At 47.7% G+C, this 11,996-nt stretch overlaps 1 protein-coding gene and 1 long non-coding RNA gene across 9 annotated transcripts in view; one reads left to right on the top strand and one right to left on the bottom strand.

The window, feature by feature from the left end:
• Positions 1-6,587, bottom strand: part of IQCA1 (IQ motif containing with AAA domain 1) — a 92,604-nt gene extending 86,017 nt beyond the window's left edge. Inside the window, exons 1-2 of one of the 2 annotated variants that reach the window (XM_008640714.2) lie at positions 6,034-6,584; positions 1,698-1,811 (exon numbers count right to left, since the gene is read on the bottom strand). In XM_008640714.2, coding sequence (XP_008638936.1) covers positions 1,698-1,811; positions 6,034-6,312 — 393 coding nt within the window. In that variant the 5' untranslated portion in view covers positions 6,313-6,584. Of the gene's footprint in view, positions 1-1,697; positions 1,812-6,033 lie in introns of both variants that reach the window. The other variant, XM_017743429.1, reaches the window with a different exon arrangement.
• The window catches only part of LOC108448935, a 57,822-nt gene that overhangs the window by 13,219 nt on the left and 32,607 nt on the right, over positions 1-11,996 (top strand). For 4 of the 7 annotated variants that reach the window (XR_001865019.1, XR_001865021.1, XR_001865022.1 and 1 more), the window contains one exon: positions 1-2,519. This exon is cut by the window's left edge and continues 332 nt beyond it. This is a non-coding gene — a long non-coding RNA (uncharacterized LOC108448935). Of the gene's footprint in view, positions 2,520-2,660; positions 4,694-11,996 lie in introns of those variants that run through there. The other 3 variants (XR_001865023.1, XR_001865025.1, XR_001865024.1) reach the window with 3 other exon arrangements.

Here is an 11,996-nt window from a genome sequence, read left to right on the forward strand (position 1 = left end):
ACTTGATCCATTTGAGCAAAAAGACACAACCATGAGGCTTTGTCCTACTAAAAAGAGAATTTCTTAGGCTGTGGAATGTTTTCCTTTCCTTTTCTGAAGGGAGGGTTTCTGGATGTGCTGCTGGGATCGCAGTTCTTTTGATGAAAATGGAAGGAGGGGCTGTTCTGAGTCAGAGGGGGAAAATGGATCAGAACAGTGCAAGTGGAGGAAGGGACTCCCCCATCTCACTCCTGAGAACCCTCATGCTCCCCTTGGAAAAGCTGAATTAGTGTCCTTTCTTGATGTTCACCTCTCAACTGGAGGCAGCTCATATTTAATTATTATATTTATATTGTGTGGCACTTAACTTCAGCAGGGCTTTCTAGGACAGAATGACATAGATTTCCGGAACAGAATTACACAAATGATGTGCAGAGCAGATTCCTGACATAAACTCCACTGGTTTTGATTTATGTTGGACTGCTCCTAACAGCACTGCCACGGACACTGGAGAATTCCAGTTGGTTACACAGCAGCCAGGATTTCCTGAGAGGACAAGGTGCAGAAGTGCTGACAACCCTGCAGCAATCCCAGGGGTGAGTGAGCTGGAAGTGCAGCACAGGACATTGGATTTACACTGGGTGAGGTGATTTTATTGCTATTTATTGAATCTCTGGCTCCCTGTGGCGGCCTGGTGCTCTGGCTGAGCTGGCTGCTCACTAGACAACCTCATGGATGCCATGCTGGAAAGCAGCAAGAGCAGAACTCTGGGAAGCAAAAAGACTCCAGGACAAACTGTGCTGAAACAGGATCTCCCCAGAGCAAGGTCAGGCGAGTAGAAGAGCAGAGAACTCACCCAGAGCTGTCCTGTGGAGGAGCAGGGAGGACTGCAGCTGCCCAACAAAGCATCTAGCAGTGCTCTGTCTCTGCACTCTGCCTGGGGCTGTTTCCATCCCTGGGGACTTTCCCTCTGTTCTTTCGTGGGATCAACAGGCACAATCACTGCTGGAGAATTCAGGGCAGCACTGTGGGCCATCAGGACTGTCTCTTATGGCTACAACATCTATGAATCCAAGTTACCCAGACATGTAGGCACAGTTGTTTACTTCCAGGGGTCAGCAGTGCCTGCTTGGAGGCAACATGCCACTCCCAAAAGGTCAGAAGTATATCAAATCCAGAGCAGCCTTCACTGGGGCTCTCGTGTACTTGTCTGTAATGACTTTTGCTCTGCCAAAACTCAGTTTCTGCTCCTCCCAGCAGCTGCAGCTCTGTAGCTGCACGAGAGAAACTGCACTCATTGTTCAGAGGTTATAAACAAGTGAATGCCAACAGTGCTGCTGACCTGAACTCTTGAGTTCTGGCCGCTCCAGTGAGGAATCCTGGGCCAGGAGAGCTTGGTTTCAGTAGGACTAATTACATGGTGGGGGTTAGTTAGACAAATAAAGCATTAACTTGGCCACAGTGCTGCTCTTTCTGACACTCTGACACACAGAAAGCAGAGTAGAATCATTTCAGTGTTACCCAGACTCGAGATGTGACTGGATATTGTTTGACAGGGAAATCTAAGGTTACTTTCTGCCTGTGCCTTATCTGTAAGCACACTTCTACTTCCTCGCTGCTGTAGAAGTGCTTCTCACTTCAGTGGCTCATGTGTTCAGACACGTGGGGCAGTAAACTGAACGAATCAAACATGACACGTAGATGTGGGGTACATTTACCTGTTCTAGCAAACCAGCATTCAGCAAAATCTCATCCAGGAATTTCTCCCTGTCCTGCAGGATGCTCAGGTTTTCTTTAATGAAATACTTTGGGATGGGTATGTCTATGTCTTCCTAGAGGAAGAAAGGCATGAGATGCTTTTTAGGATTGCATTTGAGTCACATTACTGATTAACTGAATACCTTTACAAAGCAACAAAATAAGGACAGAGGTTGTTGAAAAATTTTTGAGTATTGGGGAATTTGACCTTTGTAACAGCTGCTGTTACTTTTCAATTACTTTAGGCCTAATTCAACAAAAACAAATAAATCAACCCAGTTTGTGAACCATGTGAGCCCAGAAATCTTTCTTCCTATAATGGCTCAATTATATTATCAAATTGCTGAAATATTTGGCAGGGTTGCCAGAAATTTAAACATGATTTCCACTGAGCTGAATACCTTTGGTTGTGTGATCATCCCACTTCTTGTTTTAATCAACATGAAAAATAGATCTGTGCTCTTGCCATTTTTTAACCATTATAAGGAACCAAAACACAGTTCTAAGGTTTTTAATAGGTATTTTGAGCTGTAGACAAACTGCCTGCCTTTGACTGTGGCATTTCAGACACTTCTTAAAATCAGGCATGACTGGAAGTGCCTGTCTTTACTCATTTCTGTAATTAAAAAGATGTAACTGATTTACATTTCTCCCAGTTATTCCCCTACAGGATTTCAGTCCACAACAAAAAAAGACACAGAGAGGAAGGCAAAAAAACCCTCCCCAAAAGTTAAGATGCTGTAAGGGATGACACAACCTGTTCCTTGTACTGAAGACTGCAGGTAACTCTTCAAGAATAATTACTGGCAATTTGAGTGTGTGCGTGTGGGGAATGTGTCTTCTGGTCCAAGTTCCCTAAAATCCTGTTTTCACTACTCCCTGATCTATCTGCTGTGGAAATTGCTGTGCTTTCACCTGCTCAGGGAGACCTTCTGATCCTTGAGCCTCAGTGCCAGCTCTGGAGTGGACAGGGAGGAGGAGAACAGCACTGGCTGGAAGGAACAAGCTCCATTTCTGCCCTGCCTCAGGCACACGGTAAATGTGCTGCGCGGGACCTTCCAGTTCCTGGAGCAAGAATCTGCAGGGCTGTGGCCAAGGAGAACAGCCCCTGTGAACTGCCAGCTCACTGATTTCATTCCCCATTCCCTCAGCTGCACGCTGAGGGACATCCCTACCATGGCAGCATCAGAAAGCTTCCACGTTGGGCTGTGTTCACCCCTGATGATTTTCTCAGTGCAGAGGTCTGGTCTGATAAAAGTTTCTGAGTATTTGTCATGCTAAACTCCCTGTTTGCACCTTCCAGCACCCTTGGTAGTTGATGGAAGTGATTCTGTGCTGTACTCTTGAGTGCAAATCACTCCAGGTGGATTAAAATCTTGAATTATAAAAAATGGTTTGTCTGGATACCCTCCTGTAGGATGAGAGGATTTTTAGGCTGCCAGGGAGCAAAATGAGTCAGTGTGGGAGTATCTCTGATGTCTCATCTGGCCTTTAATTCCAAGTGATTCTGGATTCTGATTTTTACTGACTGGAAAAAAGAGATCAAAGCCCCAGTGCCAGGGCTGGAAGGGGTGAGGAGCCTGCTTCTCTTCCTAATCTCTTTTTGGGGCCCAGCATTGGAAAGTCAGGCTTGGGATATTTAACCTTGAGTCAAATTTGCAGCTTTTTAGCCACTCCCAGCTCCCCATGGGATGTATGGATCCAAATAACCTTCACAATTACCCCAGGAAATGTAGTGGCTGGATGTTGGAAGGCAGCTGCACAAAACCACGAGGTACAGAACTGGAGAAAAAGGAAAGCTTGGCCTTGCAGTGACATAGTACAAAATAGGCAATATCATCACATAAGATACAAAATGTTGTGTCCTCTGCCTTCAGTCCTGCAGGATTTTAGCCCCTGATAATACAGAGAAAGGAATGACTGGAGATATCCTTTCAGGGCAGAGTCTTTGAGAAAGGGGAGTTATTCGTCCGCTAATTCTGTTCCGTTACCAAGAATATGTAAATATTTTATTTAAAAGAACACCCCATAAATCTGTATTCTTATCTAGTATGGAAAATGTTTTCTTTGAAAAAACCTGAAATCTCTTCAGTGATTGATTTCTTTTGTGGTAGGTAGGTATGTAATGCCTTCTTAGAATCAAGGTGTGGTGCAGGAATTTGAATTTATGCTTGTTTTTGAGGAGGTGTCAGGCATGGCTTCTCAGACTTGCCAACTTTTTGCTGCAGATGGATTTACTGCTGAGTCATGAAAACGGCAGTGCTAAGGATTTCAAGATAGGATTTGAAGGATTACTTTCCCCGGAGATGTGTTTATACTCTCTCAGTTTAAAATAGTTTAAAATAGTGCTTAATGTTGAAGGTAAAGGGCTGGTGAAGATTCCTGGCAATTCCTATCCGAAATTTGTAGATGTGCAGTGGCAGACAGAAACACAGTTTGCAAATCTCACAATAATGCTACAATGATATCAGGCAATTTATCTCGGAGCTGGGATCCTGGAAAAAAGCAGGAATTTCAGCTGGTTTTAGCAAAGCAGCGGTACCTGAATGTGACAATAGATGGAGCTGTCTGCGAGAGAAGTAACCAGCTTTGCCAGCTCATTTTTCCTTCGGCTTTTAAAGCACAGCTTCCACGCTTGGCCTCATTGTCATCTTCATGGTGCTGATTTCACCGTGCCACGGAGGGCAGCCTGCAGTGGTCAGTACTTCACGTATCAGCGGCCCATTTTCTGTCTCACCCCACACTAAAATCTGGCAGAGTCAAGCTCCTGACACTTAACAGCAAAGCTGTCTGAGTTACTACTGACAGAGAGTAGGTTTAGATTGGATATTGGGAAGAAATTCCTGCCTGTGAGGGTGAGCAGGCCCTGGTGCAGGGTGCCCAGTGAAGCTGTGGCTGCCCCTGGATCCCTGGAAGTGTCCCAGGCCAGGGCTTGGAGCAACCTGGGATAGTGGAAGGGGGGCCCTGCCCGTGGCAGGGGGTGGGACTGGATGGGCTTTAAGGTCCTTTCCACCCCAAACCATCCTGGGATTCTATGAATACAAATTCATGTTGTAATACAGAATCATGGAATGGGTCAGGTTGGAAGGGACCACAGTGAGGTCATCTGGTCCCATCTCCCTGCCCCAGCAGGGTCATCCCAGGGCACAGGATTGTGTCTGGACAGCTCTGGAATATTCCCAGAGAGGGAGACTCCACACCCTCTCTGGACACTGTTCGGTCACTGCACAGGGAAGAAGTTCTGCCTTCTGTCCAGGTGGAACCATCAGTTTCTGCCTGTTCTTGTGTCCCACTGCTGAGCCCCGTGGAGCAGAGCCTGGTCCATGCTCTGGCACCCCCACTTTGCATAATTACACACATTACAGAGGTTCCCTGTCAGCTGTGTCTCCTCTTGAGGAGCCCCAGCTCCCTCAGCCTTTCCTCATCAGAGGTGCTCCAGTCCCTTTACCACCTCTGCAGCCTCTGCTGGACCCCCTCCAGGAGCTTCTTGTCCTGAGGAGCTCAGAGCTGGACACAGCCCTCCAGATGTACCTCTCAGGGCTGAGGAGAGGGGCAGAATCACCCCCTGACCTGTCCCTTTTGCTACAAGGGCGTATCTCTGATGTTTTCCTGTTGCTTTCTGTTATCTCAGGAGCCCCTGGCTTATCTCTGTAAGACTGCAGGTGTGCTCCAGTGTGGCTGAGTCAGAGACACCTGTACAGAGCCCTCACAAGTATCCTGTCCCTCTCATTTTTCCTACTATCCCACAGCTTGCCAAGGGCAAGCACGATACCGTTCCCCTCCCCATCGTTATCTAGTTTAAAGCCCTGCCAGTGAACCCCACTAGTTCCCAGGCAAGACTCCCTTCCCTGGCTGAGAAAGGTGAATGCCATCTGATGCCAGCACTCCTGGCACTCCACAGGCCATTCCATTTTCAAAACCCCCAAATTTATGGTGGTGACACCAGCTGGGGAGCCATCTGTTTCTTTCAGTATTGCTGCTTTCAACTGGAAATGTCAGGAGAAAACAACTTGTAGCCCAGAATCCCTTACTAAATGCCCCAAAGCCCTGAAATCTTTTGTGATCACCCTCAGACTACGTGTTACCCTTTCCTTGTCCGCTGCATGGAAGATCACGTCCGTGGCCTGTGAAAAATTTGGATGTTTCCTGGTGACATCTTTGAGCCAGACCCCAGAGAGGCACCAGACTCTCCCTAAGGGCTGGGTTTGTTTGGCATGTCAGGCTTACAAATAAAACACCTACAAATAAAACCCTATGAATTTCCTGTGAATTAACTCATCATTGAGGCCGCCCTACCGGGACACGCTGTAGATCCATCAGGATGTCATCCATGTGGTGACACTCGGACTTCTCCAGGGCCACCATCTCTTTCTTGATCTCCAGGATGCGGCCAATTACCCCATCCAGCACTTGCCGAACCGCCGCCCGCTTCTGCTGGTGGATGAGGTGGTCGTGGGCCTCCTCCAGCTTACGGAAGATTTCCAGGTATTGGATGTAGGCAGTGGCCAACATCTTCATCACCTTCTCACGGTCCTCCACTGGCTGGAAGAACTCCTCTCTTTCTCTCTGGAGCATGATGTCCAGCTCCCTCTGCGTGTCTGCCCACAGCTTGACGTAAGTGCTGGTTGGAAAGAGAAGACTCTGTCAACCTGACATGAAAGCAAGAGTTAGCACACAGCGACGCCAGGGCTCTGTGGGTGTGGATTTCTCACACAGCAAGTGTGAGCCATTACATTTATAAGGAGATTTTAAACTACAAAGTATTCTGAAAACCATTAGCAGAAGGTTCTGGGTTTGTTTTAAAAATAGGAATCTTCAAATGCTGTTTTATTAAAACAAGCTTAAAAGCTTTTCAGCTCCATTCTAAAACGCTTGAAGCATCCTTCAAATGTTTGAAGTTACAACCCCCAACAGTGCCAGGAGTTTTATTCAGTTGTTGCTAATTGAGAAGATGGTTTAATAGGAAAGGTGCCTCCCCCCAATGCCCTTCATTGGAGGAAGGACTCCCCCAGTTTTTGAGGCTCTGCATGTTTGAGATAAGGACCAATTCGTGTTTCTAAAGCTGGTGGTGCTGTTCTGCCTTTCTGAAGTGGTTGCTTGGAGTTAACTGCAGGTTAAGGGGGAGGCTGGTGCCCATGCTAGAGTGAGGCTGTGGGCGCTATTTCAAATGTGAAGTGAGGAAAATAATTTATTTCTATGGTAGCACCTGTTGCACTCCAAGCAATTGCTAAATATCTGGTCTGGTGACTATGGGATTATGTGGCATGGAACATGTCACATGTCACCTCAGGCCACCTGCATTTCCAGGATAATCCTGCTCACTTGATAGTTTTGGTAGGAATAGGTGGAGTTCCGATAGGAGCATGGACTGGCTGTCAGTGGCTTTTCATGGGAAAAGCAGACCAGAATATCCTGGGAAATCAACCTAAAGGAGCACGAAACGAGCAATGAGGTTTTTATTCAGAGAAGGGCTCAAACAGCAGGTTTGTCATGGGAAGGTGTTAATAACACCTGTGGCAGTGAAGACACTTCTAGGTCCTGTTCTCCTTTGCCAGATGGAACCTCTTGGCAGTGATAAGCATTAAAAATCTTTGAAAATGCCTCTCTAGGAACAGAGCTAAGAAATTCCTTCTGCACTGAGACTCGGCTGAGTTGGGAGAAAACCAGTTCATTCATGTTGTCATGCTGAGGGGAAAACAGTGGCTATGGGAACAGGGACAGCTGACTTGTTCCTTAATCCTAGGAATAAAGGCCATTGGCCTCAATGGTGCAATGTAGACCCATCCATGTGCTTCACCAAGTTGCTGTTCCTACAGCTTGCCAAAGAGGGATGAGAACAGCAAAAGGCCCTGCCTGGTGTTAGATGAGCTTTCAGAGCAGACCTCACATTGAGGGAGTGCTGGCTTATTTATCCTGACCAGAAAGCTGGACAGATGTTAGCATTGTTTGTGCATGATAATAAATGTTGGAGCTCTGTGAGCTGATCTTATCGTTCCCGGTCCTGGAGGACAGAGTGATCCAAGGCTTGTGCTGCAAGAGGGATGAGTGGGGTGGGACAGGACAAACTCCAGCCCACGAGTGCCCCGAGTGTGGGGTGTCCTGTATGTCCTGGATGGTGACAGGGCTGTGGGCCTCCCCCCTGCAGCCAGCAAAGCCACCACCAACCCAAACCCTGCTATTGAATTTGCACCATTAACGTTTTAAAGGGCGTATTACACTCCTCAGCTGACCTGGCTTGCTGCAGGATGCAGCTGGCCTTGCTTTTCCTAATGCTTCTGCAGCCCACCCAGGTCTTTCCCTTTCCTTTTTTTTTTTCCCTACTGCATTTACATCCCGTTGCACCACCCCTATCAGTCAATTGCAGCAATTAACCCAGGTGCAGGAGATAAACAGAACAAACCCGGCAGAGGGGAGGAGATGGGGACAACCAAGGCCAGCATTAGCTGGAGCCAGGACACGGAAGGATGTGAGGCACGCGGGTTTTCCAGCGCAGGAGGAAACGGCGCCGTGCTGTACGTACTTTGTGTGATTTCTCACAGACAGTGGGGAGGTTGTCAACCTCTGAGGAAGCCCAGCCCTGTGGGGTGTCCCCGCAGCCATCCAGCTGATTTATGAGCCGTGGGGATGCTCGGGCTGGAGTTCTCCCGTGCAGGTTACTGCTGGAGACACCGGATTGCGCCGCACTGAGAAGCAGCCGTCGGCTCCAATTGACAATAATCTCCCTCTCTGCCTCCTCTGACTGAGGAATGTCAAGTGGTTCCTCCTGCTGAGCCAGCTAATATCTAGTTTCTTTTTATATTGTGAGTGGCTTGTGGAGGGAGGAGGGGGCTGGAGCGCTGCAGCCCTTCGGAGGACATTACCACGAGGCATTGCAGATAGGACGTAATTGCTTCCATAAAGCATTAGTTTATCAGATAAGCACCGAGATGATTGCAAGCACAGTTGCTGTGGGTCAGATGTTAAGACTAAGGATATTATGGGATGATTGTAGCTTTTGCAACAGCGGTGTTTCAGGTAAATGAGGGCAAAAGAAAGGACAGGCCCGCTGGAAAATGAAGTGTTGAAGGAAAAGGTTGATGTGAAAGTGATAAAATTTTAGCTGATAGCCCTATGTACCTGCTGTGTTCAGGGTGACTGACACCTTGAGGCGACCTGATCCCAAGTTTGTTAGGTGTGGCATGGGGACATCAGATACTGGGTAACAGGACAGGGCGAGCAGAAATCTGATTTGAGTGCTGCATCGCTTCACCCTGATTAAAAACTAGAGGATACATCCCCAGAACAGGATTAAAATAGTTATTTCAGGTTTTACTGGTGCCCAAATGGGAGCCCTTGTGGACTAGTCTGAAGGATGAGATGTGCTTGGTGTTTATAGCTTCTTTTGGAGGACTTGGCAGAGCTGCTGTGAACCAGAGGAGCCCTTCAGCTTTAGAGACAAACGTGTTCAGGAGGAGTAACTTCAAGGTTATGCCTTAAAAGCAGAGGAGAGCACTGCCTCTCCTTGCCTGTGAATCAGACAGGGAGTGATCCCTGAGTCCCTATTGGAATTTTTGCCTGTTTGCTCAGTGTCCCTCTACATGAAGTTGTGAACTCCCTCAAAATTGCTTCCACACACTGAAGGGGGAGGACAATGTAGCCTTGAATGCACTGGGGTTTTATTTACTCTTACTGGTCTGTCTTGTAGGCTCATTTCTGTTGTGTACTGAGCTGTGTCTGTGCCTAAGGATATTACATCAGATTTAGGTTGGATTAGAGCCTCTAATTCACCTGTCAGTGCAGGTAACCGGCGGGACTGAGCCTAACTTTCCTATTCAAGGTTTAAGGTTATCAAATCCTGGAAAAGAAAGCTGCCTCTTGATCTCTCTGTGCATATAGCACTGTAAGTAATGCTACAAATTGTCATAGCAACTCCCAAATAGGGGTGTTATGGGGAAAATAAGCAATGCTGTAATGGGGATGAGGAAGAAACACATCAAGTGACTAAACTCCAGAGTCCCCAGAGGGACTTCTGGCAGCTCACAGCTTGGAGGGAAGGTCAGAGCTTTAACTCCTCACTGATGTCCCTTCTCTTCACTCCGACAAAGTAGAAACACAGTCTAAAACATGGGCTTAAGAAGTTCCTTTTGCCCATAGCCTGATTGCCAGTTCAAATCTCACTTTTATTGCTCAAAAGAAAGCCTGCTCTCCTTATTTAGAGTGAAGCTTAGCAATATGTTTTTTTTTTTTTCCTGCTCAAGTTATAAAGAGATGTTTAAAATCCTGCCAAATTGTACATGCCTTGTTTTAGTGTTGTAGGGCCCTCTAACTCTCCATGTTTGCTTGACCCATCTCTCCTGACACTTGGAAAAGCTCACTGGTTTTGAGTCCAGCTGAGGTGAGCCTGCTTACTGGAGCTGGACTGGTTTTAAGGCTTAAGCGTGCCCTTCCTGGAAGGGTTTGTGCTGAGCATGCAAACTGTCCCTCAGGCCACTCTTGAGCCAGGAGAAGAATCTGGCATCAGTGGGGCTACCTTTGTGTGGCTTTTCTTTCTCCCCCCAGAGCGTCTCTGTGTTTTACTCACTGCCAAAGGGAACACTGTCCCTGTTATTGCAGGACATGGCACAGTTTGTCTCTGGGTTTGTGCATGGGCTGAACCCCAGCTTCTTTGATGCCTGGTTTTTCTGGGCTGCCCTCTGGAATATCTCGTGCTTTTCCATGCTGAAGCTGCACTAGTGCAGTGCTGTGTGGGTCTCACTGGTTTATCCTGATGGATGGAAGGAGGTGGAGGGGAAAACATTTGACTGTGACTCCAGCTTTCCTCACCTCATTTGGAAACTCCTGTGTGATTAAATGAGCTAAATCATGTGTGTTAAAGCATCACTGAAGGAACCTCTGCTGCCACTGCAAACCCACCTTGTATTTCTTTCTCAGAAATGAGACTGGGCCGTGCTGGGGCCTGGAGAAAGTGCCACAGGGTTAGTGTGAGAGCAAGGGGATGTGGAGCAGGGCTCAAGGAGTCTGGCACCTCTTCACCACGGCCCAGAACACAAGGGCAGCGGTCACAGAGCAGAGGGGACCGCGATGTGGGGCTGGTGACAAGGAAGTGCAGGCAGGGGCCACTCCTCAGGGTCCCCCAGCCACACTTGGGGCCTGACAGGTCAGGCATTGTACTAAGCCCTGGGCAAACACGGGGGAGGGAAACCCTGCCCTGCAGCCTCTGGAAAATAAAGAAACAAGAGACAAAGGTTGGGAGGGGAAAGTGAGGCCCTGAGAGGAAAAAGGGTTTTTAATGCTGCTGCTTTTTCTTTTTTTTTCTTCTCTCTTTCTAAAAATCACCAGGCTTAGGATGACTGCTGGCTGATTCAGGTCAGCAGTTACCTGTACCTTGTAGGAGTAGCCCCCTCTTTTCTCTTTTGTCTTATTACAGACAAACACTTTTCAGGTTGGAGAGGTGCAGGCAGAATCAGCGATCAGTGTGGCCTTATGACACGACCTGTCTGAGTTCAAGAAGTGTTTGGACAATGCTCTCAGGCACAGGGTGGGGTTCTCGGGGTGTCCTGTGCAGGGCCAGGAGTTGGATCCCTTCCAACTCAGCATTGATTCTATGAGCCAAATTGACTGAAATGTTGTCGGAATTAATTCCTGATTTCAAAGCCTTTAGCCTGCAGTCTGGAGCAGTTCAGGCTCATGAGCCTGTTTAAGCCTGCCTTGCTCCTAAAATAAGATTAGTCTCACAATTATGCCAAACTTCTCAGCTGGTGGTGAATGTGACTCTGCCAGATGACTTTTTAAGCATGCTTGCTCCAGCCACGATGTTTTACAGAGTTGGAAGCATTTGGGGGAAAATAAAGGATAAACCTCAGTAGGCTTTGGTTGTGACAAGAGAAGAAAACACACAGCCTGCTGGCATTGTTAACGTGAACAGCTCTGTGCTTCTGTCATCTCCAATTTCAGTCCTGGGTACTATGACAGAAAGTGAAGGGGGGATAAAAGATTTGTGTGGCAGAAATGTAATGGGAAACCGCAGGGAAGGCGAGGAAGCAGCTTCATGGAGCAGCAGCAGCAGCAACACACCTCAGCAGGTCTCAAGCACCTGCTCCAGCCAAACTCACAAGGCTGGCAGGAAAAAGAACTGTTTTCTTACAGTTTTCTAACAAAGCCCCCATGTATCCTACATGGCAAAGCAATTAAAGTGTGGGAGGTGCTGTTTTGGGCTGTCCAACGCTCCAAAGGCTGCCCTCCTGTCCCTCAGGCTGCAGCTCCTGCCTGGGCTGGAGACT

The sequence above is a fragment of the Corvus brachyrhynchos genome, unplaced genomic scaffold, assembly GCF_000691975.1.
Source record: "Corvus brachyrhynchos isolate BGI_N302 unplaced genomic scaffold, ASM69197v1 scaffold79, whole genome shotgun sequence".
NCBI classification, from domain to species: domain Eukaryota; kingdom Metazoa; phylum Chordata; class Aves; order Passeriformes; family Corvidae; genus Corvus; species Corvus brachyrhynchos.